This window comes from Megascapheus bottae, chromosome 20, assembly GCF_031878675.1.
Source record: "Megascapheus bottae isolate mThoBot1 chromosome 20, mThoBot2.hap1, whole genome shotgun sequence".
NCBI classification, from domain to species: domain Eukaryota; kingdom Metazoa; phylum Chordata; class Mammalia; order Rodentia; family Geomyidae; genus Megascapheus; species Megascapheus bottae.
The window spans coordinates 39,052,342-39,079,081 of NC_143528.1; the positions used below are offsets into that span (position 1 = coordinate 39,052,342).

At 50.6% G+C, this 26,740-nt stretch overlaps 2 protein-coding genes across 5 annotated transcripts in view; one reads left to right on the plus strand and one right to left on the minus strand.

Annotated features, from left to right (window-relative positions):
• The first annotated feature begins 420 nt into the window (after positions 1-420).
• Pnoc (prepronociceptin) lies at positions 421-18,721 on the plus strand. 4 transcript variants are annotated; one of them, XM_090353808.1, is made up of 4 exons: positions 421-539; positions 10,453-10,602; positions 14,837-15,230; positions 18,361-18,721. In XM_090353808.1, the coding sequence occupies exons 2-4, from the start codon at positions 10,477-10,479 to the stop codon at positions 18,444-18,446; spliced, it is 606 nt and encodes a 201-aa protein (XP_090209934.1). In that variant the 5' UTR covers positions 421-539; positions 10,453-10,476; the 3' UTR covers positions 18,447-18,721. The 4 variants fall into 4 exon arrangements, with proteins under 4 accessions (XP_090209934.1, XP_090209937.1, XP_090209935.1 ...); XM_090353811.1 differs by having other exon boundaries at positions 14,837-15,288; positions 18,361-18,445; XM_090353809.1 differs by lacking the exon at positions 421-539 and adding an exon at positions 686-759.
• A 3,212-nt stretch (positions 18,722-21,933) lies between these two features.
• The window catches only part of Znf395 (zinc finger protein 395), a 39,418-nt gene continuing 34,611 nt past the window's right edge, over positions 21,934-26,740 (minus strand). Inside the window, exons 8-10 of the mRNA XM_090353664.1 lie at positions 25,856-25,945; positions 24,978-25,081; positions 21,934-24,528 (exon numbers count right to left, since the gene is read on the minus strand). Of these exons, the coding sequence (XP_090209790.1) occupies positions 24,417-24,528; positions 24,978-25,081; positions 25,856-25,945 (306 nt within the window). The 3' untranslated portion in view covers positions 21,934-24,416. The remainder of the gene's footprint in view (positions 24,529-24,977; positions 25,082-25,855; positions 25,946-26,740) is intronic.

A 26,740-nucleotide genomic window follows, 5' to 3' on the forward strand; every position in this document is an offset into this window, starting at 1 on the left:
GCCAGAGGTGGGGGGACGCCAGCACTTGTGAAGGCCTCAGTGCTCCAGATTCAAATGTGGGACCCACCCTTGGAGGCGCTGTGCCCAGTTTTTACAGACAAGAACATGAGGTTCACTTTGATGGAGGAGCCAGAAACCTAGCTCCGCCCTTTGGAGGCTCAGCCGGGTGTTTTGCTGTGGCCCATGCCCTTGGGCACCTGTGGAAATGCCTGGCGACCTGGCCCACAGCAGGCAGCGCCACCCCCTCCTGTGGCCCATCCTGGGACAGTGACCCTAGAAGGGGGCCCAGCTCGGCTCAGCTGGGTTTCTCCCAGCCAGGCGGTGGGAGCTGGGCATGATCACCCCCTCCTGACTGCTGTCTGTTCCTCACTCCTCAGGCAAAAGGTTGCTGAGAGACTCCAGGCTTCGGGTGTGCCTGGTCCCTGTCGCCAGGAGTCTTTTCTTGTGACTGACTTGCCAGAGCTGCCTGCCGTCCTCCAGTGCCCGTGGAAGCCGCAGCAAGCAAGGCAGCTGTGGGATCCTGGCTGAGCAGAGTCCAGGTGAAGCCTGCAGGAGGCTGATGGGGGAGGCTGGCCGGCACAGGTCTGAGTGCCGGCCAGGGTGGGGGGAAGGGGGCAGCTTGTGCTGTTGGCTGGTGGAGGGGTCAGCGCGAGTGTGTGTGTCATCGAGGTGGGCAGAGAAGGGGAGGGCCAAGCGTGGGGAGGAGATATATGCTACATCGAGTTGCCGAGAGCCTCACAGCCGACTGACAGCGCTCAGGTAGGCAGCTGCGGGAGGCTGGGTCCTTCCACCCCAAGCCCTGGGCCGACTCCAGGCAGCCACCCGGTCCTTGGCCCCTGCCTTTGTCCAGGGTCACTGCTGCTGGCCTCGGTGAGATTACCACTTCATTCATGCGATCAGAGCGGGGAGGGAAAGGAGGAGGGCTGAGGGTTGGTTTGGGGTTTAGAGGGGATTTGGCGTTTTGTCGGGTTTGTTTTTAAATCTCAAAGAGAAAATGCCAAAGAACACTGAACTTGGAAATGAGGAAAAGTTTTGTTTCTCCAGGGGTGGCTTGGTTGATGCTATCTACAGAGAAAATGTGGCTCAGGGCTCAGGAGTGAGGTCAGACAAGGTGCAGAACTGGCAGAGGTGGCCTCTGGGAGACCCTGGGACACCAGTGCAGCTTTCTCTTTGTGTGTGTGTGTGTGTGTGTGTGTGTGTGTGTGTGTGTGTGTGTGTGTGTGTGTATTAGAGAGAGAGAGAGAGGCTTCCTTTCCTCTCCTGATGTGTGCAGGATGCTTCTCAACATGCATTGAACTTGATGCCACTTGGTTGGGTCGTGCTCCTTTACCCTCAGTAGAAACCACTCCTGATGCTGGGAGGGGAGAGGCAGCAGGCAGGTTATGCTATGGCTGAGGGTGAATTTTATAGGCATGAGCTTGGTCCTTCCGCTCTTAAGCCATCTCTAGGTCTCCTGTCTTTCCTGACATCTTCCCTTCCTGCCCCGTCTCCTGCCTAAAACGTCTCTGTTCCAGTTGCTTGGAACTGCCCATTCATAAATCACCTGAATACTCTCTCCCTCTCTCTCTCTCTCTCTCTCTCTCTCTCTCTCCCCCTCTCTCTCTCTCTTTCTCTCTCTCTCTCTCTTTCTCTCTCTCCTGCTCGTGCACTCCCTCCCCCTCTCCTCCTCTCCCCCTTTCCCCCTCTTTCCTTCTCCCTCTCCCCCTCTTTCCCTCTCCCTCTCCCCCTCTCCCTCTCCTCTTTCTCCTCCGGTCTTTGTGCATCTTTCCTGTTGTGTGTCTGACTTGGCTCTCCCTTTGCTACCCATCTCCCCCCCACACGCAACCTATCTCCGTCTGTACATTTCACCCTAGCAAGTTCTGGGCAGGGGCAGGGGGTGGGGGGGATTTCAATAGCGGCTGGATGATTGGGGAAAGGGACTATTTAAAGCAGGCTGCTTTGGACTTGAATACCCTGCTCCTGGGCTTAAACATCTGTGTTTAGCTTCCTTGAGCAGCCCATAATTGCCCCAATTATAACCAATAACATTGTTCGGCAGACTAACAAAAGATGAGCTTCACGAGGCAGTCGCCAGCAAGTCCAAACCAGAGTTTTCAACACCGAGTTGGGGAGGGGGATAGAAACTGCCTGGCTTCATCTCAGAAACCTCCCGAAGGAAACACTGCTCGCTCGCTCTCTGCCTGTGAGTGGCTGCTGCCCACAGCCTCCTTTTCCTCATTTAGGAAGTGTGTCAGGGGAAAATTCTACAAGCTTCCATTGATGCCACGATACGTTTAACAAAAAAGATTCGTGTTCCTTGGGCTGGTTTAGTCTCCGTGCAGGGGAGGACTCCGTTCTGGAGTGCTCTCTACCACTCAAAGGGATGCCCCAAGCTACCTGTCAGAAATGGGGCTGGGATACAGCCCAGTCATTTTCTTGGGGCAAGGGGTTTTGTTCTCCAGGGGCTGGTAATCCCTGGTGCAACCGCTGAAGGCTGAAAACACTGGGGATGGATTTTTAAAAATGCAAGAGGTTTTGCATTGGCAATGAAGGAAGTAATTTCAGGATTAGGCGCAAACCCGAGCTATTCCATCTCCAATCAATCACATAGTTATCAGCAACACCCCACCAGGCAGGGCAGGCAAAGGCTCAGGGAATTTGACAGAGGTGATAATAATAGTTCTCTACTTTGGGGCAATCATTTAAGTTTTTCAAATCCATTATCCCCGGCGACAGCCCTGCTAGGCGATGTCGTTATGTCAGAGTTACAGTTAAGGAAACTGAAGCTCGGGATGATTGGCTCGGTGTGATGCAGACAGAGTTTCTGCACCCTGGCTGGGACGTGTCCCCCTTGGCGTCAGGGTACTGGTGAGCTAAAACTGGAGCAAATGTGTGAATTACAGGGCTGCGCTGTACAGCGTGTGCCATGCAGTGATGGGTGCAGTTAGTCCAGACTGCAAGGGCTGGACACATCTGGACATGGGACACTTCGTCCAGGGACTCTGAGACATGGGGCCAGGTAGGGAAAGGGGTTGAATTCGGTTGGATAGAGAACTTTGAAAGGAAGACAAAGAAATCCATATTTCCTAAGGTTTACTATGCATGAGACCGTGAGCTAAACTAGTTTGTATACTTATTTCATTCACTGCCACATATGCACCTGCACACATGCACACACATGCATATGGGGTGGAATGTGAAACTCAGAAACGCATTAACGCAATGACATCATTTCCCTAGCCCATAAGGAATCTGGCCACGGAGGTGGCCTCTCAGAAAACAGGAGTCGTCTTGCTAGGACTCGTGAGGCAGAATGAAATTTCTAAGCACTTTTATTTAAATGCCTATAGGAACTCCTTCTTTCCGACATAAAGGTTTTTCTTCACCCCCAAAAACTAGCTGCAAGATTGGGAACACACCAATTTGGGGGTCCAGTCAGTTTCTCCAGCAGGCACCACCCTGGATTGGCTGCAATCACTTTCATTCTGGACTTAGTGTGATGCTGCCTTTTATTTTTTTTTCAAAGTCCTAGCCACTGCTTCAGGGTCACAGAGCCCAGGCTGGTCAGCACTGGAAGGCCAGGCCATTCTGAACACCCCCTAGCCTGTCTCACCACCGGACCAGACTTCTGCTTCCCACCCTGGCTTAGAGCCAAGTCGTCCTCTTCACTCTGGTCCTGTGATCTCGCCCCATGCATCCTTTCATTCATCCAGTCAAGAACGTGTGTGGAATTCCTCATCAGAGCAGCACAGCGCCAGGGCTGGAAACACGGAGCTATCAGATTAATGCTCAGAAGCTCCGAATGCATGGCCAATGTTACCGAATTGAAAGAACCCAGCCAGTGGTCTCCAGAAACTAGTCTGCCTGACTACATGTGGGACTTCTGGAGATTGAGATTATTTACACACACACACACACACACACACACACACACACACACACACACACAGAGTACCTTTCTGAATTTTGTGATGTGCAGAGCATATAAATAAATGGGAAATATATTCAAGTCTGACTTCCACAACAGGCTGACAGCAATTACTTGTTTCAAAATAACTAACAGAGAGGATCTTTAATCCTCCTAGCACCAAGTGATGAGGGGGCTGGGAGCATAGCCTAGAGTGGTGGAGTGCTTGCCCAGCTTGCATGAAGCCCTGGGTTCCATTCCTTGGTACCACATACACAGAAAAAGCCTGCAGTGGTGTTTGGCTCAGGTGGTAGAGCACTAGCCTTGAGCAAAAAGTATCCGATGACAGTGCCCAGGCCCTGAGTTCAAGTCCCAGGACTGGAAAAAACAAACAAACAAAAAAAAAGGTGATGAGGAATATTTGCAGTGATGCACACACCAGGACCCGATCTGATCAGCACATGTCTGATTGCACATGTGCCTTCACAATCCCAGTGCACCCATCGTTATTAGAGAAATTTAAAAGTTTTTTTTTAAAAAATGAACGCTGAGTGTTGGCAGTGCAAAGTTAAGGAAGTTTGAAGATCGGCAGTCCAGACGTGTTGCTATTATCTGTGTTTTACTGATCTATTTTTTTCCTAAGGAACATGGAGTGATTTTGTAAAAGTAAATAAAAGCTTTTTAAAAGTCCATTTAAATTACTATGACAGTACGTGGGAGTACCGGCCAAAGTCAGAAAGATGAAAGTTAAAAGCATTCTCTTCCTGGGCTGGAGGCGTGACTGAAGTGGTACAGTGCCTGCCTAGCAAGCTGAGCCCGAGTTCAAACTGCAGTATGTCCACACAAACACATACACTCTCTCACACACACACACACACACGCACACACACACACGCACACACGCACACACACACACACACCCAGCAGCGAGAAGGATCATGTCGTTCCATGCTGCCTGAAGCATAAATCCTGCCCCCTTCCCTCTTTCCATCCTGCTTCCACCTCTAGGACAGGATAAACAGCTGGCCATTCACTGGAACTACGAATATTCACAGTTGATCAATCCAACTGACACTTGGTTTCAGAAAAGGAAACTGAAGCGAGAGAGAGGAAGGGCCACACCTGAGACCCCACAAGTATGGGGACAGCCCAGCCCTGGGACCCAGGACCTTTTCCTCCACACACAAGGCCCTTGTTGCGCATGGCTCACTCTCTGACCGAGGTGAGGCAGGCAGATGCCGCGTCCCCCTCATCCCCGAGTGTCACTGCCCTTTCAGTTTGAACAGAAGACCTTTTATGAATACACATATGTGTCAGAGGGGGAAGAGACCAAAGGAGGTTCCCTCCATAACCACCAGTAACCAGCTCTGCTCCATGTTGGAGTCCAGTCTGACCGGCTGCGAATGTCTCACTGTGAACAGGAGAGAAGTAACAAATGACACGGAACTGAGCCCAGAGAGCTGAGTGGGTGTTCAGATGAGTCCACCCCACAGAGATGGGTTTTCACGAGGTTCCGTGGGAACATGAGGTCAGAGATCAGAAAGCTTTGAGCTTCTGCTCGGCTCCCTCTCGTCACCTCCTCCTCAAGCCTCAGTCTCCTCCACTGTCAAGTGGGAGTGGTAGCGCATAACCATAGCGCAGGAGCCTGGGGCATCCCATGACCATTACATACACGCAGACTCCTTCCCAAGGGGAAGCCATGAGAATCTGCCACTCTGCTCAGAGAGGACATCGTGAGTGGCATTTCTAGGTACCTGGGATACAAGATTTGGGGGTCAAAACATGAGTTTAGATGTGGGCTCTGCTATTACTAACTAGATGGTGCTAGGCAAGTTGCTTAACCTGTATGAATTAATGTTTACTTCACTAAAGTGAGGTAAAGTTAACCCTGATTACAAGTTGATACATAAATATAAAATTCATCTGCAACCTGCAAAGAACAATATGCCTTTTTTTAAATTAATACTGAGGCCTGAACTCAAGACTTTGTGCTGGCTAGACAGTCAATCTACCACTTAAGCCAAGCCTTCACCCTCTTTTTGCCTTGGTTATTTTCTAGGTGGGATCATTCTTGTTTTCTGCTCAGGCCAGCCTGGGCTTTGATTCTCCTACTTTTGTTTCCATGTGTCCCTAGGAGGACAGAAGCATGTCACTGTGCCCAGCCATGGTGCTTCCCCTGCCATTGGGAAAACAAGCAGCCATTAAGTGAAATGGAGTCTCACATGCTTTCATACTTAGGCTAGCTAGCTTCAGAACCAAAACTGGGATTCTCTCCACATCCCAAATGGTAAGGATGGCCGGTTTGGACCACCCTGCCCAGCTTCAAAGAACAATATCAATACACCCTGGTGGAAGGCAAGGAACCACGTGCCTTCTTCTAAAAGAGGGAAGTCCTCTTCTCCCCCAAAACACCAAAACCAAGGCGTCTCTCCCAGGTCATAAAACCAAACTCAGGATCTAGCTTCAATTAAGGCTGTACATCTAATCCTCCAACAGAAAAGCAACAAATTATATTGCCCTTGCAAGCGAGAGTACATGGAAGTAAATTAGAACTAAATCACAGTACCACATTATCTTTGTAAACAGACACAATCAAATTTATAAGGTGTCATTACCTAAATGAAAGGTAATTAAACATTTCTTTATCCAACACAAAAATACCCTGATGATAGTATTGTCATCCATAAGCTTTGACTGCTAGATGAAATACAAGCCAGGAAAGACTCAGACATACTCCGAGAGTTACTGTTAACTGGTACTGCTGAGTAACAGGACAAAATCTGCCATTGTCCCTTTCGGCAGTTGAGAAGACTGAGGCTCTCAGAATAACTTGTTCAAAGTCATACAGTTGTGTGGGGCGACCACAAACGCAGCTCGTGGAGTGGTCTATTCTCCAGCCTCACGTTCATGGACATCCGTGTCTATACAGATTTTCAAGCCAGCACAGGGTTGTAGTTCTGACTTTTTAAGAATTAAAGATAGCAGCAAGGCACGGGGGCTCAACCCTGTCATCCTAGCTTCTCAGAAGACCAGATTAGGGTGACAGTTCAAAAGGACAGCCTAGCAAAAGGTTCTGGAAATCTCATCTCAAAGAATAACTGGACATGACAGTACCTATCTGCCATCATGACTACAGCAAGAACTATAAATAGGAGGATGATGGTCCAGGGAACCCCAGGTAAGAGGCAAAACACTGCCTCAAAAAGAGCCATATCGGGGCTGGGAGTTTGGCCTAGTGGTAGAGTGCCTGCCTAGCATGCACGAAGACCTGGGTTCGATTCCTCGGTACCACATACATACAAAAAACCAGAAGTGGTGCTGAGGCTCAGGGTAGAACACTAGCCTTGAGGAAAGCCCAAGGACAGTGCTCAGCCCCTCAGCTCAAGCCGAGGACTGGAGAAAAAAAAAAAAGTTAAGAATGTCCCCTTTTGTAACGAGATCTACATCCATTCAAGCGCTCCCTGTCTTCATCTCATTTAAAAACTGCTAGCTACCTGTGAGAAGGGCCTGTGTCACCCTTTCCATTTTCCATTTCTTGGTGCTGGAGAATGCCTGACATTAAGGATGGTTTCTGGGCAGTAGTTGGCACTGTACTGGAGTTCAAGGTGAAGCCAGGTGCAGCCGTGCTGGTGTGAGATCAGAACTCAGGGTGCTAAGGCAAGAGGATCTGGAGTTCAAGGCCAGTGTGAGCTACCTAGTGAGACCTGCCTTACTAGGAGGAAAGAAATGAGTGAGGTGATGGAAGGAAGGAGTGACGCTGACCAGGATTCATGGTATTCTAAGCCGGGCACCGTGGCCACGCCTGTCATCCTAGCTACTGAGGAGGCTGAGATCTGAGGATTAGGTTCAAAGCCAGCCCAGGCACAAAAGGACCTGAGACTCTTATCTCTAATTAATCTCTAGAAAAAGGGAAGTGGGGCTGGGCTCAAGGGCAGGGCGGTAGCCTTGAGCTGAAGAGCTCAGGGCCAGTGCCCAGGCCCAGAATTCAAGCCCCATGACTCACACCCCCCCCCCACACACAAAAGATGCATGGTATTCTTAAACTGCTTTGTAGAATGGTGACAACTTTGTAAAACTACTTAATGATAATAAAAAAATGTGTTTTTTATGGAAGTTAAACATAGAGGGAAAAAGAGGGGGAGAAATGAGAAGGAGAAAACAGGAGACTAGAGGAGATCTGGGTAAGACAGACCCGGAGGGAGGGCCTGTTACTGCTGAATGGTTCTCACAGTTCTTACCAAAGCCAAACCAAAGGTGCCTCATGTCTTACATGTGCCGGGGCCATCAGACAGCACACCTGCTGATTGTCCCAAGATCTCATCTTCTTTCTTCTTAATTCCCGTTACCCAGCATTTGCCATAGCCAGCACGCGTTCCTGAATGTGTACATTGCCTGTTAATGAAGTTAATGAAAAACCTCAGCAGGAGCGCAGTTCATTCACATCTGTCACCACTTAGCAGCTTGGTCTCTGGGCACGCTGCGCATTCATCTTGTGTCTGGGTGCCAAGGAAACAGGTCCTTTCCTCCCGTGTTCCCTTTCTTGGGTGACATACAGCCACTGCCATCATGTGGCTATAAAAGGTACAGCTATGCCATTCTAGAGAAAGTCTACCAAAACTGAAAGATGGAAATGAGGCAGTACAGGAAATGTAAAACTGAAAAAGAACAGCTTGGGCAGTCTTTGATTTAAGACTGGCTTCTGTCCTAGAACATGGTCTTAGTTAGTGGCTATCTGGAGCTTGCGCTAAAACATTCACATACACATTGAGCTATAACTCATCTACAAATTCCTCTATAACCCTCGCTGACCTAGCATCAAGCACCATTCCAGCCATGCCATCTTGCCATTCTTTTTTTTTTTTTTTTTTTGCCAGTTCCAGGGCTTGAAATCAGGGCCTGAGCACTGTCCTTGGGATTTCTTAAGGCTAGAGATCTACCACTTGAGACACAGCCCCATTTCCAGCTTTTTCTATGTATGGGATACCAAGGAATCGAACCTGGGTCTTCGTGCATGTTAGGCAAGCACTCTACTACGAGGCCAAACTCCCAGACCCACCTTGCCATTCTTTGTAGTCAGTCTTCTGCCAGCGTAGGAGGGCGTCTCGCCTTGCTCTGGAATGAAGCAAGTTCCCACTTCTCCTTGCTCAAGCTGGACAATTCCCTAGCGGGTACATTGGGCCCTTCTCAGATATTCCTCCAAACCCCTATTTAGTGAGGAGAAGGGAGAGGCGTTCTGACCCCTATGACTGTCATTTGTCACACCTCTGGCCTCAGTGCTGCTCCCCTAACACAAGTGATAAAAATAAGAGACGGTAGGACAGGATCGCTGCCTTCTAGAAAGTCATGGTGGGAGAAACAGACATGTAAGTACAAGGCCACAGTACCCAGTGCTAAACGCCCTGAGGTGTGAACTGTCACAGGATGAATGCACCGTGCTGGCTTTTTCTTTTATCAACAGCTGGTGAAATGTCAGGAGTTCTTTTAGGAACATGAAGCTAGTATGGTTAGCTAAGGCAGGCACTAAGATTATGCCATCGCTCTAGGTTAGGGGGCGGGGCCCCCTAACAAGAGCCAGAGCCACAAGTCCCTAGAACTGAAGAGACAAGAAAATATGCATTACATGGCTCTGTACTGTGGGACAGAGGAGACACCTGAGACCGAGTACTTCCCAGCAAGTTGTGCCACTTCGAGATACCACGGCAACAGAGAGCCATCTGGTCAGACCAGAGCTGGAGATGGCTTTCCCAAAGGGGAGCACTGCAGAGGTGGTGTGAGCTGTGAGCAGAAGGATGCTCTGGGCATGGAGCAGCCAGGCCCCGAGACATCCGAAGCTGCTGTCCTTGCAGTTTTACTCCCTGGGGCAGGGTGAGTGACAGGAGATGGGGCAGAAGCCAGAGCCCAGCCCAACCCTTGGAGTTCCTCCTGACAGCATGGGCGTTACAAGATGATTTTAAGCATGAACTTACATCATCAGATTCAGAGATGGCTTCGAGGAAGGCCAGATCTTCAGGTGAACTAATTAGGAGGCTCTTACAAAATAAGACAATAAATCTCAAGGAGGCACTGGACCTTGGGAGAGAGATAAAAACAATCGCATTTGAGATACGTTCCTGTTTGTGTTGCTTATCTGTTTGCAAAGACACACCATCACCTAAAGAAAACAGCTCCGTCCCCCTGGAGCCCCCTCCCCTTTCAGCAAGCATTTGTCTTATTAAAGGAGTGTGAAAAGCAACATGGTGGGTTTCCTTATTTGTGGCACTGGAAACAGAGGCCTAGGAACGTTGACTTCAAGACACATACGGTCAGCTTTAACTTCGGATAATGCTGTCCCCACCACGCCACCCTCACTTCTGGCATGGCAGCCAGGCAGCAGGAATCAGAGACCTGACCCTGCCTTGTCCCTGAAGACCAGGTCACTTGCACCTTGCCTGACAATTCCCTCCTGGAAAGTGAATATCAGGTCTTTGGCACTGTCCCCACTGAGGAGGGAGTTTCTGGCCTCCGCTCTGTGAGGGTCCCCGCCCTGACCAGCCCCCATTAATTGCCACCTATCCTATGTGTTCCAGCATCTTGCTTCCTGTTCTTGCACCATGAAAATCCTGCTCTGCGACCTCCTGCTGCTCAGCCTGACCTCCAGTGTGTTCAGCAGCTGTCCCAGAGACTGTCTCGCCTGCCAGGAGAAGTTCCGCCCAGCGTGGGACAGCTTCAACCTGGAGGTGGGTCCAGGAGGCACAGAGACCACCCTCCTCCCCGCGCGTCCCCTCCTCCCCTCTCCCTGCTGAGAAATCGGCCTCTCCCAGAGGTGGTTGGACCTGGCCTGTGTCACCAGGACAGGACATGGCTGGGTCCTCGAGTTGCTTCTTCTCCTCTAGGCACCCACGTGACCACAGGACCATGGAACCACGCACCCACCTGCCCACCTACTGCCGATGTTGGTTGGTTGTGGGGCCTGAACTCAATGCTGGGCTCTGTCCCTGAGCTTTTGTGCTCAAGTCCAGTGCTCTACCATTTGGAACAACAGCTCCTCTTTTGGTTTTCTGGAGGTTAATTGGAGGTAACAACCTCATGCACTTTCATGCCCAGGCTGGCTTTGAACCTCTATCCTCAGATTGCAGCCTCCTGAGTAGCTAGGATTACAGGCCGGAGCCACCAGTACCAGGCTTCGGCTCCCCATTTTGCACGCTGATCTTTGTTTAGCAGCGCTAGGATGAATCACAGCTTCCCACTAGGACACGGTAGACAAGGATTCTGTCACAGCGGCACTGCCAGCCTCGGCCCTCATCTTGGATGCAGTCATCCAAATTGCCCCCTCACTCCCATGTCCTTCTAAGGCCAGTTTCGCAGATCAATTTGGCCCCTATCCAGGGTGCCAGATGCTCTTGCAAACTGTGATTTCATGCAGCAATGGCATCAGCGTGGTCTGGAGAAACGTGTGTAGCTCACTTACTAGGCCATTAGCCTATCTCTGGAAAGAGGCTGCTGAGACCTCGTGACCAGAGGGTTAAGCATTAACTCATATGCCCATCTGGTGGTAGCGGAGGCTGTGGTGAATTTGGATGCTGCAGATTTTCCCCAAACCTTCTTCCAAATCAAGAGTTGAGATGATTTAGTCTGTCTCTAATTTATCTAAGCATGTGTCGGGTCTGTGGAAGGACTGTGGCATCTGGCTCGATCATAAAACCTCATTGCCTCTGATGGACACAACACGTAATTACCCTCTGGGCTTCGCAACCAAAAAGCTCTCAGCAGATCCAGTGACCGCTAGGCTTCACGCTGCCACCTGTTTCTAGAAACAATTTAACTGGCATCTGAGACTCCTCTTGTGTAACAGTTGGACCAAGTGTGCCCACCCCATTCCCAGGGTGTGTAAGTTGGGAGCTCTGCACACCTCCCTGCACTTCCTGCTGACGCCTGGACCCCAGGGTTTCTCAAATTCACACCCTGAGCATCTGGACCGGATAACTATGTGTTGCTGGGAACTGTTCTGTGCCCTGAGTAATTTTGTTGTTACCCGTGTCCTCTGCCCCTGGGGGCATTCAAAGACACACAATATACAACCAGAATTTTCCCATCTTCTAGAAAATCCATTGTTTAATAGAACATTGTTTGTGAGCCTTGGGGTTTGAACTCAGGGCCTGGGCACTGTCCTTGGACACTTTTTGCTCTAGGCTAGTGCTCTGTCACTTGAGCCACAGCACCACTTCTGGCTTTTTCTTAGTAAGTGGTACCAAGGAATCAAACCCAGGGCTTTATGCATGTTAGGTGAACACTCTACCATTAGGCTGCGCTCTCAGCCCTGTTTAATAGAATGCCTGCTACTTACTCGAAGGAGAGGGCTCCTCCAAGGGCCCTAACTTGCCAGATTGCCTTAGAAAATATTGCAGTTGCTGGGTGCCGTGGCTCATGCCTATAATCCTAGCTACTTAGGAGGCTGAGATCTGAGGGTCACGGTTCAAAGCCAGCCCAGGCACTAAAGTCCATGAGACTTTTTTGTTTGTTTGTTTGGTTTGGTTTGGTTTTTTTGCCAGTCCTGGGCTTGAGCTCAGGGCCTGAGCACTGTCCTTGGACTTTCTCAAGACTAGAGCTCTACCACTTGAGCTTCAGCACCACTTCCGGCTTTTTTTCTATGTATGTGGTACCGAGGAATCGAACCCGGGTATTCATGCATGCTAGGCAAGCACTTTAACCACTAGGCCAAACTCCCGGCCCAGTCCATGAGACTTTTATCTCCAATTAACCACCAGAAAACCAGAAGTGGCACTGTGGCTCAAGGGTGGTAGCCTTGAGCTGAAGAGCTCAGGGACAGCACCCAGACCCAGAGTTCAAGTCCCAAAACTGACAAAAGAAAAGAAAATATTGAGATTTTGAAAACTGAAAATTTAGCTTTCCACCAGAGTGCTATGCAGAGGCAGGAGAGAGCACTGCCAGCCAGGAATCCAAAGAAGGAATCCAAGAAAACAAGCATTGAGGTATGGCTGAGTCTCAAAGGATGCATAGATGGAGGGGACAGAGCGATAAAAGAAATGGAGGTGTCTGAGGCACAGGAGAAGCCCTGTGTGCATGGCTAGAAAGTGGAAATGAGCCACAAAGGTAGACTAGAATGGCTAGAGGAGTTATTTGAAGGCCCTGCTCAAGAACCGAGAGCTGTTTTACAGCTTGGACAAAAATGTCAAGGGCAACATAAGGATGCAATTGGAGTTACTTTTCAGGAAAAGTACTCTTCCAGGGGCTTGAAGTGGATTTGACTGGCAAAGAGAAACAGAGAGATCACTGAGAGGTACTTGGACAATGGCAGTGGGGATGGAAGGGAGAGGCGGGCCAGGGGTAGGAAGAAAGGAGATAGAGATGTGCCCAGTGTTAAAACTCAGTCAACGCCACAGAAAACAGACAGAGAGAGACAGGGAGCCCAAGCAGAAGAGCCAGTCCATCCCACAGGAATTCAAGTCATGTGCTGTTCACAAAGACCTAAAGCAGCAGCCACCGCTTAAACAAGACAGAGATTTCCCTGCGCATGCGAGGTGTCAGGGCAGTGTGGCCACTCAGGGCCTCTGTCCCTCTCTGACAGCACTGGCTCCTCTCCCTGCTAGCCTGAGGATTTCACAGTGGCAACAACAGCCAAACGTTCCCCATTCCAAACTAAAAGCAAGGAGGCAGGAGAGGAAGAAAGGAAAAAGAATGTTCTTCCCAATTGAGTCAGACCCTAGTGCACAGGGGAGGGGAGGGGAGGGGGCCAGGGTCCCACTCGATTGTTTCCGTTCTGTCTCCAGCCACCTCTGTCTACAGGGGGAGGTTCCCGGAGGAACAGTGTTCTGCTAGAAGGAAGGGGGGTGGGTATACATGGTGGGCACTCTGAGCCTTGGCCCTGGGATCCAGAAAGAGCTGCACAGCTCAGCAGCAGGATCTGTTACTGCCTGCTGATTCCTGATGGCGAGGTCAAGTGCAAGTGGGGGGGTTTCCTCTGACTCAGGCTAGAAATACAGGTGAGAGAATTGGGAGTTGAGCCAAAACCATCAGAAGGAAGGGAGGTGGGAGGCAGAGGCTCCCAGGACACCCTGCCTACAGGCAGGCGGACAGAGCTGAAGGCAGGCCTAGAGAAACGGCATGGTCAGGCTGTGGCCTCTAGAGACCGTGGCTCCTGGGGAGGCAGAGCAGCCCCAGGGTGTTCCTGGAGAGGATGTGCGGATCGCAGGGTCCAGCCTGCCTACATCCCAGAGGATTTGCTCCAAGAGCGAGGGCCAGAGTTTGTAGGAGAAATCAATAATCATAGCAATAACACTGCCAGGGCTGGTGTGTTTATCCAGTGACTCTAAAACGACATGGCAAACCAAGTGCTGGTGGCGCATGCCTATAACCCTAGCTACTCAGGTGGTTGAGACTTGAGGCCTGTGGTTTAAAGGCAGCAGGAGCGAGCAAGTCTGTGAGACTCTTATCTCCAGTTAAGCACCAGAAATCCCGGCGTGGAGCTGTGTGGCTCAAATTGGTAGTGCAGTAGCCTTGAACAAAACAAGAAAAATTGCTCAGGGACAGAGCCTAGGACCTGAGTTCAAGCCCCAAGACTGACAACAATAATAATAATACATAGGCAGAGTTAACTACACAGTTTCCTCCCCCAGCTATCTTTTACCAATCTAACCTTCCCAATGCCTGATGTGAGAGTGGAATAAAATTCTTTTTTGGGGGGCTGAACTGTACTCCAAAATCCTGACCAAGGATATGGCAGGCTATAGTTTGGGGTGAGCCCGCTGGGTGAAGATCACGTCTGAATCCTGGCTTCTTTTTTAGAGAAATGATGGAACTGGGTCACAAGGTTCTTTCTCTTTCCATCTCTGAAAAAGACAATGAACCTGAAACTCTCTGAGGCCTGAGGAGCAAACCCTTCAGAAATACTGAAGTTGGCACTCCCCACTCGGCCTGACGAAGTTCCCTCCCCCCGATCCCGTGTCCTTGCAGGTGTGCATCCTTGAGTGTGAACAGAAAGTCTTCCCCAGCCCTCTGTGGACTCCATGCACCAAGGTCATGGCCCGAGGCTCCCGGCAGCTGGGCCCTGCTGACCCAGAGCTCGTGGCCGCCCCTCTTTACCAGCCCAAAGCCTCGGAGCTGCAGCACCTGAAACGAATGCCCCGTGTCAGGAGCCTGTTCCTAGCACAGGAAGAGACAGAGCCTGGCACCGACGAGAGTGGTGAGGTGGAACAGAAGCAGCTGCAAAAGAGGTTTGGCGGTTTCACCGGGGCTCGGAAATCAGCCCGGAAGCTGGCCAATCAGAAGCGGTTCAGTGAGTTTATGAGACAGTACCTGGTCCTGAGTCTGCAGTCCAGCCAGCGGCGGCGCACCCTGCACCAGAATGGTAATGTGTAGCCGGAAGGGGAGCCCCTCCCAGCTGCACCGGCCACTGCAACCCATGAGTGAGTTGGGCACCAATGAGCTCATCTACCCAAAGGTTTAGGCTTTTTCCCAGGCTCGGAAACACACACAGATATGTGCGCATACACACGCACAGATACACACACCTCTCTCTCACACACACATATACATATACATATACATATACATATACATATACATATACATATACATATACACATGCATACACATATAGTAAAGTCCCCAGCTCCTGCGATGCTGGAGAGGGAAATCCACTCCCTGCCTTCTGCCCACTCTCTCTAGCTAACAAAGATTTCCCTCTGATTGCTCCTTGAGACTGACCACTCCCATTTAGAGATTGGGCACCATGGGGATAACAGTAGTATGTTAAGATAACTAATCCCGCTAGAGTGGCCCAGGAGTTTAGTTACTATGGGGACGGTTAAGTGGACCAATTCTCCTGGCTGGTTGCTGTAGCAACCATTCAGCTCACCTTTCCCCGGGGACTTTATCTCCAAAAAAAAAAAAAACCAATAGCTGGACCTGCCCTTAGCCATCTGTGGAGAGGAGATTACTGTGGCTATGGCTTGTTCGCCTTCAAAGATGGCTCACCTGCCTCTCGCTTTTCCCTGAGCTCCATAGAAACCATTAAACTTGCCCATTTTTCCCAGCTAAGGACAGCTTCATAAGGCCAGGAGTTCTGCTTCCTGCTTTTCTCTCTTCTACCAGTTGTCTGTCCATCCTACCATTTTGCTAGTGTGGTTAATGTCACAACCACCAAGCTGAGTCCTAAGAAATTGGCCAGGAGACAATGCATCTTCTTTCCTTGATTTTTGTTTCTTTCCAGGGTACCATTTTTGTCTTGCCTTTGTCTCCCTTCCTTGTTCTCTTTTACTTTTCCCCTGCTCCTACCCCTACAGGCAAACTTATAACACATCCTATAATACATACCAGATAACATACAGCCAGGGCCCAATTCATCTCACAAGCACCCTACACTCAATTCTTCTTAGCCCACCAACAAACAGAAGTTTGGATAGCATTGGGAGTTAGTAAAGTAGATTTCAGAGAATCTTAACCATCATTTGTCGAGGTGCCTAGTTTTTCATATAAGGCCTATGATTGTGCAGAATCCCACACATCTGAAACAGTCTGGAAAGTGTGTCTAATGGGGGTTGGGGGGACAAAATAAACCTGGTTTGACAACATCATCCCAGCAAATTATCCAAGTAGGGAGGGTGATTCTGATGGAGGGGGTATAAAAGAAAAATGTCTGCCTGTGATCTCTTATTTCCCTTCCTATGAACAGTCATCCCTCATGATATACTAATCAGTTATGTTCATCTTTGGTGCCCACATCCAGGCATGGAGGCAGCCCACGTAGGACCTCACAGGAGAGGCTGGCCAGCTTATTTGCAGCAAGTTTATTGCCAAAAATGGCAACATGCATTAAGCTGGGAGGAGAAAGGCTGTTGTTTTTATTTTAGAATAACTAACCTATAGAGGTCCCGAGTGAACCATACTGGTTCTAAAGTCATACTCTTGAATCCTTTCTGCTCCATTCCAAGCCACATTTACACAGTAAATCTTTCAGAAGCAATGTGGATTAAATTCCACTACAGCTTAAAGACATTTTTCTCAATAGTAGCTCCTGAGGGACACAAAAACCCCAGTGTAATTCTAAACCACAGTACTTTACTCAAAGTTAGTTCAAGGTCAGCCTCATTAGCACAAATCAATTTATTTGGAAACACCATTGGAGCCAGACAATTGTTTTTCTGGTTTTCTATTATACTCCCCACTGAGAGGTACTGAATAGTGCTGGTAAACTAGCTTCTCTCAGCTGCGTTGCTCACGGCGAAAAGTTGGCAATAGGAACTCTGGAAACTGCCCCACTGTTGGGGTGCTTCTGGTGGCCCTCTTCTCTTCCATACAACCATCTCTCTGTTTCTGTTTTCCACACTGCTGCATTCCAGTGTGAACACACTGATGAGGCGGCCGTGTTCATTCACATACACACAACCCAGCCTGCCCGACACACAATACAGATTCTTCCAGCCTCGCTGGCTCCTATTGTCGAAAGTGCTCCTGATTTCTAAGACTGGGAGGGAATAGAACTACCCTTCACTGGAGTGGGGTAAGCGCCTCTCAGAAAGTATAATGATGTCTTGGGAGCGGGGCACTGGGCACAGGACATTTTGCCCTGGACAAAATGGAAGAAAGGTTGGGTGCTAGTGGAGCTCACGCCTGTAATCCCAACTACTCAGTGCTCAGGAGCTGAGGATCTTGGTTTGAAGCCACCCCAGATAGGAGCATTCTTATCAACATGAGATTTTATTTATTTATTTTTTTTGAGCATGAGGCTTGAGCTCTGGGCCTGAGCTACCACCCTATCCCTTGAGCCACACAGCACCATGTCCTCCATGAGATTCCCATCTCCAATTAACCACAAAAAAAAAAAAATCCAGAAGTGTCAAAGCACCAACCTTGAGGGAAAAAGCTAAGGAAAAACACCCAGGCCCTGAGTTTACGCTCTTAGTACTAGCACAAAATAAAAAGATGGAAGGAAGGAAAGAAGGAAGGAGGAAAGGAAGGAAGGAAGGAAGGAAGGAAGGAAGGAAGGAAGGAAGGAAGATAGGAAGGAAGGAAGGGAGGGAGGGAGAAAAGAAAAGTTGGGGAACAGCACAGTGACTTCAGGGGATCCTTCTCTTCCCTGACTCTGTCCTGTGGTCTGTCCTCTTTTATTTTTTCCCACCAGGGCCTTGACCTTGTAATCGCAGTAGCAGGCTCATTCTTGGCCAATGACACGAGCCTTCGAGGGTGCATGCCCTCATCACCTGAGAAACTCCAACAAAGCCCCGTTTAGAATTGCGTAGCTGGGAGGGGAGGGGTGCTGATCTCACCGACCTCTCTTCCTTCCAATGACTCAGCCCTGAAGAAGCCCCAGGTGGTGAGGGAAGCAGAAGGGTGGGTGGGAGATGGTAAGAAGCCCTCCCAGAAACCTTGGTAGCTTTTCCCCCTGGCCTTCTTCGGATGGCTTCAAGTCCCTTGGGCAAATGGGAGGGTCAGGAAAAGCATCAGATTTGCCATTGTCATCCTTTCTGTCTCCCCAGGCATCCGGGTGATCCCCAAAAGAGCATGTGTCCAGCCCCAAGCCTGCCGACTGGGCGTCAGGATTCTTCCTTCCCCCAGGCACTGAGTGCCCGCAGCTCCACTCCATCCGTTGTCGCCCCTCCCGATGGCATGTTTCTCCACTCCCTTGTTGCTACATCAGAGTGTATTTTTGTAATTTCCACTGCTGACATTTTAATGGCCTCCTCTTGCCTTCTCACCCACCACTCCCCTCTTCTAGAGCGGGGTGGAAGGAATCTGAAACCAAGCCTGGGGTTTTGGCCCATCACTGCCACAACTTGTTTGTAAAAAGAGCTGTTCTTTTTGACTGATTGTTTGAAACACTTACTTGTCCATTAAACTTCTGAGCAAATGGTTAAAAACACCTTTATTACATTTGAGGGACATGACTGAGAAGCACACACACTATCAGAGCTGCCTCTCTGCATCCTACAGGCCAGGCAGGGCGAAGTGTGAGCTGGAACATCCCAGAGCACCATGCCACCGGTACACGTGCCACTTGTGGCAGGAAATTGCTGCACCAAACTGTATGAATACACTGGCAGGGGCAGGGCTGTGGGGGGAGAGTGTGGTTCTCAGAAATTTGCATTTTTGACATGTTCCAAGGTGATGCAAATCCCCACTAAATTAGGAACCAATAGATTGAAAGGGAAAAAGTGGAGCTAAAGCAAACCTGCCAAATATCCCTCACTTAAAACAAAGCCATTAATGTGAGTGACTGTTAAGAGCCCAGCCAGGAATCATGGGAAAAGTTCAAATACAGTCACTGACAAGTGAAAGGTCTACAAAACAGGAGAGTCTTCATCCATTTTCTGGTGCTGTGATAATAGCAAGCAATTATCTCTTAATGTCCACAAAGGATTGCAGAGTCTGAGGATGCTTATATTGCTTATGTGAATGGTCTATTTGCATATGACTTGCACATGGCCTCCTGAATCCTTTGAAATCTCTTGACTTACAAAACCTAATACAAATGCTACATAAATTGTTGTTATTTTGTATGGTTTAGAAAATAGTCTGAGCCAGGTACTGATGGTTCATGCCTATAATTCTAGTTACACAGGAGATCTGAGGACAATGGTTCAAAGCCAGCCTAGACAGGAAAGTCCATGAAACTCTTATCTCCAATTCACCACCAGAAAACTGGAAGTAGCACTACGGCTCAAAGTAGTAGAGCACTAGCCTTGAGCAAGAGGAGTTCAGGGACAGTACCTAGGCCCCGAGTTCAAGACCTACAACTGACCAAAAAGAAGAGTCTGTACAATGTTGGTTACAGATGCAATTTTTCAAAATATTTTAAATCTGCGGTAGTTGACCATGCTGACATGGAATGAATGAATACAGTGTGTATAAATTAAGAATAGTAAATGTATTCGGCTTACAGCAGGTGAAGACAAGGTCCAGGGGTGGTGTCTGCTAATGACTGCATCATGGCAGAAGGACAGGCTAAACAGAGGTAGTGGGACCTGACTTAGCCTTGTATCAAGAGCCCACTTTTATGTAACCAATTCAACTCAGGAGTGCAGAGCCCCCCTGAGCTCGTCATCCCTTAAAACTCCCACCTCCCGAAAGTTGGAGTAACAATTAAATTTCAATGTGAGTTTCAGAGGGAATATTTTTTTTCTCAAAACAGGGTCCCAATTTGTAACCCAAGGTGGGTCTTGAACTCACAATCCACCTATGTGAACTTCTTGAATGCTAGGACTACAGGTGTGTGCCACCATATCCAGCTTGGAGGGGATGTTCAAACAAAGCATTATGGGAAGTCAGCAGGGGCTGGTAAGGTGCCGCTAAGGAGCTAGGAAACCCTGGTAGGTACAGGAGAGCTGGTGAATCCTGAAGAGCTGCAGCTCATAGTACAGAGCTATCCACATACTGAGAGCCAAGAAGTTCAATATCTTTATTTCCTTCTCCTTCTGACTTCCCAGGTAGAAAGTTGGGAGTCCAACCAATGTGACCCCAAATGTTAAGGCGAGGGAGCCCCTCATTGCAAACAGAGAGCTAGTAAACTGATCAGCAAACAGGTGGGCCAGTGGGCTGGTTCCAGCTGTGATTTTTTTTTTGGGGGGGTGGCAAGGATGAAGAGGAAGGAGTAAAAGGCTGCCCTGTTTGACCAGCATGTACCATGCCAGCCTCCCCACCTCTCCCAAGTCCAGTGCCCTCCCTCTCTGCTCTAGATGTCACCCCAGAGACACCTCCTAGACCCCAAAGTGGCTCCCAGCCCTCCTGGCAGAATGCCTACTGCAGAAAGGAGTCTACCGGGCCCCAACCTAGCCACCACCACCTTACATTCTTACAAGGAAAACCCATTCTCCAACACGTACATGCATTTCTACAACTTGCACCAGCCTAGTTTATTTGGCAGGGTTTTCCCAGAATGGCTGGGTGCCATTGGCTGAGTGTTAAGAGTTCAATGCCTCCATTTTCAGAAACCATTTCTGAGGGGCCACGGGGATGGAGGGGAGAATGGTGGCAACTATCACTTTGCTTCCAGCACCCCACTAGCCAGCTCTGCTCAGGACATGGCTTGCGCACAGAATGGGTTCCTTTAAGAACAGACCGTGCTCAGAACCCATTCTCTAAGGATTGGGGGACGCTGGGACATATCCACCAAGCTGCCTGTGCTGCCGGCAGGGTGGCGCAGGAGGCCTGGTGAGTAGTCCTTGGTTGTGTATCCTAGGGAGGGCCTGAGGCCCCTGCCTCCCTGTATGTTTTCAGTGTGATCTGGTCCTTGTCCAAGCTCCCACCACTGCCACCTCCCATGAGGCGACAGTCAAGAGGGGCCTTTACAAGAGTCTACACCATGCTGCTTGCACTTTCACCCTTTTCTTTCATAGTCTATTCTCAGCTATTTTGTTATGGTCACAAAAAGCCGAGTAACACAAAGGAATATTAACATCTCCTAAGTGCCTAGCCCACTCCCCAAGATTCAGAAATAGGGCCAAGAATAAGCTCCCCTTTGCCTACCAATACAAGCAATGGAAAATAATTATCTCCCAGTGTGTGGCCGTGGCAGGTTCTTTAGTTTCTGTGCCTTGATCTCCTCATCTGTAAAAGGTGAACAGTAAATCCCTCACAGCCTTGGTAAATGTTACCTAGTTTGTTGTTGAGCTTTTGGTTGTTTTGCTGCTGGTCCTGGGGCCTGAACTTAGGCCTGGGTCCTGTTCCTGAGCTCTCGTTTTAGCTTGAGGATAGGTATCTACCACTGTAGCCACTCCCAGATTTTTGCAGTTAACTGGAGACATGGGTCTCATGGACTTTTCCTGCCCAGGCTGGCTTTGAGTCACGGCCTCCAGATCTCAGCCTTCTGAGTAGCTATGATTACAAGTGTGAGCCACTGGCACCCAGCTGTTGTTCTGTAGTGCTGGAGGTCCAACTCAAGGCTTTGTACACACTACACGCTCTGCCAGAGCTGCCTTCTCTGCCCCACTATTATTTTTTTCCCTTCCCTTTGGGCTTTGTTTAATGTCACCGGTTATTAAAACCAAATGAATGTGTGCAGTGTGCCTACAGTATCACCTGCCTGATAGCAAGGCCAGAGGAAGTGTGTTCTTCATGGGTCAGGTGGAAGGGCAGACGCAGAGGAAGTCAGACAATGTACCATTTTATTCCTTATAAAATATATTTCATATTGTTGCTGTAAAAACATTACATTTCACATTTAAAAAAAACTTTAACAGTAAAAATAATACTTGGAAGACAGCGGGGGAAGGAGGGAGAGGCGCCAATAAGACAAATTCACAAATGGGGTTTAGCTCCCTCTTCTCTCTCTCATTCTTTCGTGTGTGTGTGTGTGTGTGTGTGTGTGTGTGTGTGTGTGTCACTGTCTGTCTGTCTGTCTCCTTGGTAAAGTGAGAACTTGGGATGGCCAGAAGTAACAAGACAAATTTCTTCCAATCCGCCATCTGCCACACCCAAGCTGTAGATCTGCTGTCCCCATGTGGCCATGGCTCAAGTCTGAAGTTACAAAACCAACTTGAGAGCTGGTTGGTGACTCCCAGCTGTGCGCTGGGGTCCTGCTCTGCACCCGAGCCCCCACGCTGCTGCTCTCAAGAACACAGCAGACTTGGCTCAGCTGAGGCCGTGTTTCCAACGCAGCGCCAATTCCAAGAATTGTGCACGTGGGACCGCTGAGAACGGCTTCCCCAGATAAGCTACTCTGGGAGCACACCATGGCACTGGCCGTGCAGCCAGGCCGGGAAGAGGGCACACAGACACAGACGAGGAGAAATCAGGCCTGATGCCACTGGCGTCTGTGAGAAGGAACAAATGGAGCAACCCCAGGGACAGACCATGTGTGTCCACAATGAGAAGGACAGCCACAAGACAGAGGAACAGGTGGACGGGGGGAGAGGCCACCACCACTGAGAAGGCCGGGAGCAAATGCAGACAGGGACAGCTGCATGGAAGCAAGAGAAAGCACAAGAACAAAATCCAAACCACCTCACGGACTAGTGTCCACCCATCTTGCTCCTTTCTGCCCTGCACAGCCACGGCATGAGAAGCCGGCCTCGTGCGGGGGAATCTTCCTTCCCAGCTCTAGCCACGTGGCCTGAGCCACACTCAGCACAAGCTGGGCTGACAGGGGGGGAAGGGCTGCCCCTGCCCCACTCCAGGAAGGTCTGAAGAGGGACAGGGGACAGCAGAGGAGCAATGCTGCCAGTTCTTCATAGTGCTGAAGGGCAGGAGCCCAGGGCCACCTCAGAATTCCATTAACATCTGCTTCCAATTTACAAAAACACACCCCCACTGGACACACCCGTGCCTCAGTGTGCCACTCCCTTCCCCGGCCAGGCCACCATGCCCTTCCAGACCTGACACCCAGTCCAGGCTTTTCAACACACAGTGTGTCTCGGGTTGAAGAGTATGTGTCTACCAAGGAATCTCGAGGCGCAGGTGTCTGCCGGCCCCACCACAAGCTTAGTGGGGCTTAGTGGGGCTCCCTGAGCAGATGGTTCAGGGGCATCAGCCAGCACAGTGGGGGACCGCACCATGCTGAGAAGGGTGACACTGAACAGAGCAGGCCCTGCCTCAGGACTCCATCCCCTTCCCCTTCGTGAGCACAGCCCTAACCTCCCAACAAGCACAGGCCTGTGCATGGACCCGACGCCCACCCTGGGAATGAACCAACTGTGTGGACTCGACCCACCCAGCGCCTGCAATCTACCCATGCCCTCATCCAATGTCCCGCTCATCCTGCCTGGGCCAGGAACACAAGGCAATCCCAGGCAAGGCCAGGAGACAAGGGAGCCAGCCAGAGCCTCTCAGGACCACGCAAGTAAAGTGAGTGCACTCAGCAATGGCTTCCAGGGCCCCAGACCAGAGAAGAGTGGAGCTGGAGCACTGCTGTCCCCATTGGGGCGGAAAGAGCAGCCGCCACAGACGCCATGCTTCTGCTCTCCTGCTCAAGTGGCTTCAATGATCTCACTGCAGAAGGAAACTCTCTGGGGCCAGTCTTTAAAACCTGTCAGTCCTGGGCTCTAGAAGAAGCTGCGCATCTGCTGGGAAGTGCCCCAACATCGGGGCAACCCAGACCCCAAAGCCACCACCTTGCAAGGGTGCCATGCACAGAGCAGAGGAGCCGACGCCCCACGCGCCAAACCCCCAAGGTCTTGCTCTCAAGGTGGCCACATCTTCATTCCATTTCATTTCTCTTTTGTTTTTAGGGGAAGGCAACTCATCTTATTCAGTCCTTTCTGGAGAAAGCAGAGGTTGCACCAGCTCGTAAGGAGACCGTCCCTTCCTTTCCCATGTGTATGGACGCGTCCCCTCCAGGCTGGGAGAAGGGGTGGGGGGGGTGAGGAATTCTTTGGTCTCTGGTTCACTGCAGAATTACCCTTGGTCAGTTTTGGCTCTCTCCTATTTTAAGGGAAAGAAAAATATTTTCGCTTCTTTTTTTAAAAAATAAAGTAAAACATTCCCACGGCAGGGAGAAAGTGTTTGAAGTGTTACACCTTAGCTGCACACTTGCGCTCCGATCTCTGCGCTGCTCCCAGCCGTCTGTAGTGGGCTGCCTGCGGGGGTGGGGGGGGCAGCCTCAGTCCAGGAAGCGCTGGCAGGCCTTCTTCCAGCGGCAGGCCGTGCACCACTGGTCCCGGTGCTCGATGCCGTACACCTTGCGGCATTTCTTGGCCTCACCGCGGGCTTTCCTGTCCACGAGAAGAAAGAGCTCAGCATCACACACTGGAGCTGGAGCTGGGCAGCAGCCGAGCACAAGGCTGAGCAAACAAGAAGAGGCTGGGGGAGGTGCCGGCGGCCCCTGACTGTCTGCGGACATTCAAAGCCAACCTGGACAGAGAAGCCCATGGGATTCCATCTCTAATTAACCAGTAAAAAAGCTGAGCGAGAGGCATGGCTTAAGTGGTCGAGTACCAGCCAAGCAAGAAAGTAAGCTGAGAGTAAGTGAAAAGCCCCAAGTTCGAGCCCTGCTCCTAGCACATAAGCAAAGGGTTGGGAGAGATGACTCCTGGCAGATGGCAAGCGTGCCCACAGCCAGAAGCTCAGGACGATGCCCTCCTTGCAACCCAGCTCTTCCTCGGGCCAGCTGGTGGTCAAGCTAATAGGGCAGACGAAGGCGGGATGATGTGGGCTGTCTCACCTGGTACTGCTCTGGGCCCGGGGTGGAGAGGTGACGACCAGGTGCGATTTCACTGCAGGGGGTGGCGGCGGAGGCTCACTGAAGCTGAGTGACCTGCTCCGGACCTGGCAGGGGAGGGAGCATGAGGCATCTCCCCACCCTTCCATGCATGAATGAACCCCAGAAACCAGAGGCCAAGAGGCCAAGTGGGGAGGGCATTCCAGGGAATCAGTGCCCTGGGTGGCCAAGCTGGGCCAGGGAGATGGCAGAAGGAGAACAGAGCCAGGGACAGGGAGCCACCGTGAGGAAGGGTGCTCCCTGCGGGGAGTGAGATGAGTTATCAGCCTTTGCAATGCCACCTCTCCCTCTTCGGCACCTCCTAGCACCTAAGCCTCACAACGTGTAGGGCCCCACACCCCACCCCCCACCCCGTGGCTAATAGCTGAGACTCCCATCCGCCACGTGTGAGTCTAGTGATTTCCAATGTAACTCACTTCAGAGCCAAGCAACCCGGCACTCATCCACGGTGGCCTGAGGTTTCTGGCTCTAGCAGCCCCCCTCTGGCTCCCACCTTCCTTTCCTACTCCCCACATTCTCTCCTTACTTGCCTCTTGGCACTGGCCCTCTAACAAGTGCCCACAAACCTCCACAGCTCAGCAGAGACCCGACCCTGGCTCCTCCAGCAATTTAAAGGACAAGAAGACTGCTGGCCCCTGGTCTCTGTGAGCACTTTTCCCTGACTCCAGAGGGTGTGCTACCTGGCTCCACCACAAGAGAAAGGGAGGACACGTGGAATCAGCATGAGCCCTGAGGGTCAGAGGTCCACCAGTGACACCAGCCATGTGCCCAGCCCAGGGGTATGTGCAAGCGCCCCAGGCTCGCCCTGAGGGCACACTCACCGTTGAGAGGGGGGTGGCAGCAGGGGCGGCAGCCCAGCTGATGCTGGTGTAGATGTGAGGAGAAACAGGGATCTGGAAGGAGGGCAGAGCCTGTGGAAACAACAGGGTATCAGCCAGGCCCCGGCTCAGGAGGCAGAAGGCCTGCAGGGCCCTGGCACTTCTCCTTCTACAACAGAACGAGAGCCTCTGGCTCTCCCCGCCGTGGTCTTCACGTGAGGCGCGGATCTCTCCTGAGCTCCCCTTAATCCTCACACGTGTAAACTGCTGGGCCGGCCCACCTGCTCAGAACAGCCCTGGAACCGTTGTTAAAGAAGTCCAGAGCCCTGTGTGGCCAGCTGGTGCTGCTGGAACCCGCTCTGGCAGTGCCAGGGCACCTAATGGAAACCGCAATGTGCTCACAGGTGGCCAGCTTACATCTATTTATAAAGATGCCGGCCACAAGGTCTAGGCCCACGGGGCCAGAGAGGACTGGACATCAACCAAACACAAAATTAGCTAAGTAGTCAGTAGTAAATGAGGAGAGGAGCTGGCTCATTTTGTTAAGCTTCTCTGATTTGAAAGCACTACTTTTTGATGGCTAACTTGCAAATTATCCCAGTCTAGTCAAATCGAGCGATGCTCGCTGTGGTGGTGACAACCATCCTAAATGTCACTCTGACAATTCCCCAACTACATGGCACGATGGCAGGGTCCCTCCTGTGTCTTCGGTGTCTCTGCTTCTAAGAAGTAAACTGACTTGCTGACTGCAGCTAATCATTTCTCATGGAAAGCTTCCTGGCCCAACGCTGATGCAGAGTAGGTTTCAAAGCTGGACTGTCTGCCCACGCCCAGTTCTGAGATGGGCTATGGGAAGCCCAACTCCACAACTCAAATGCCTGTTTAACC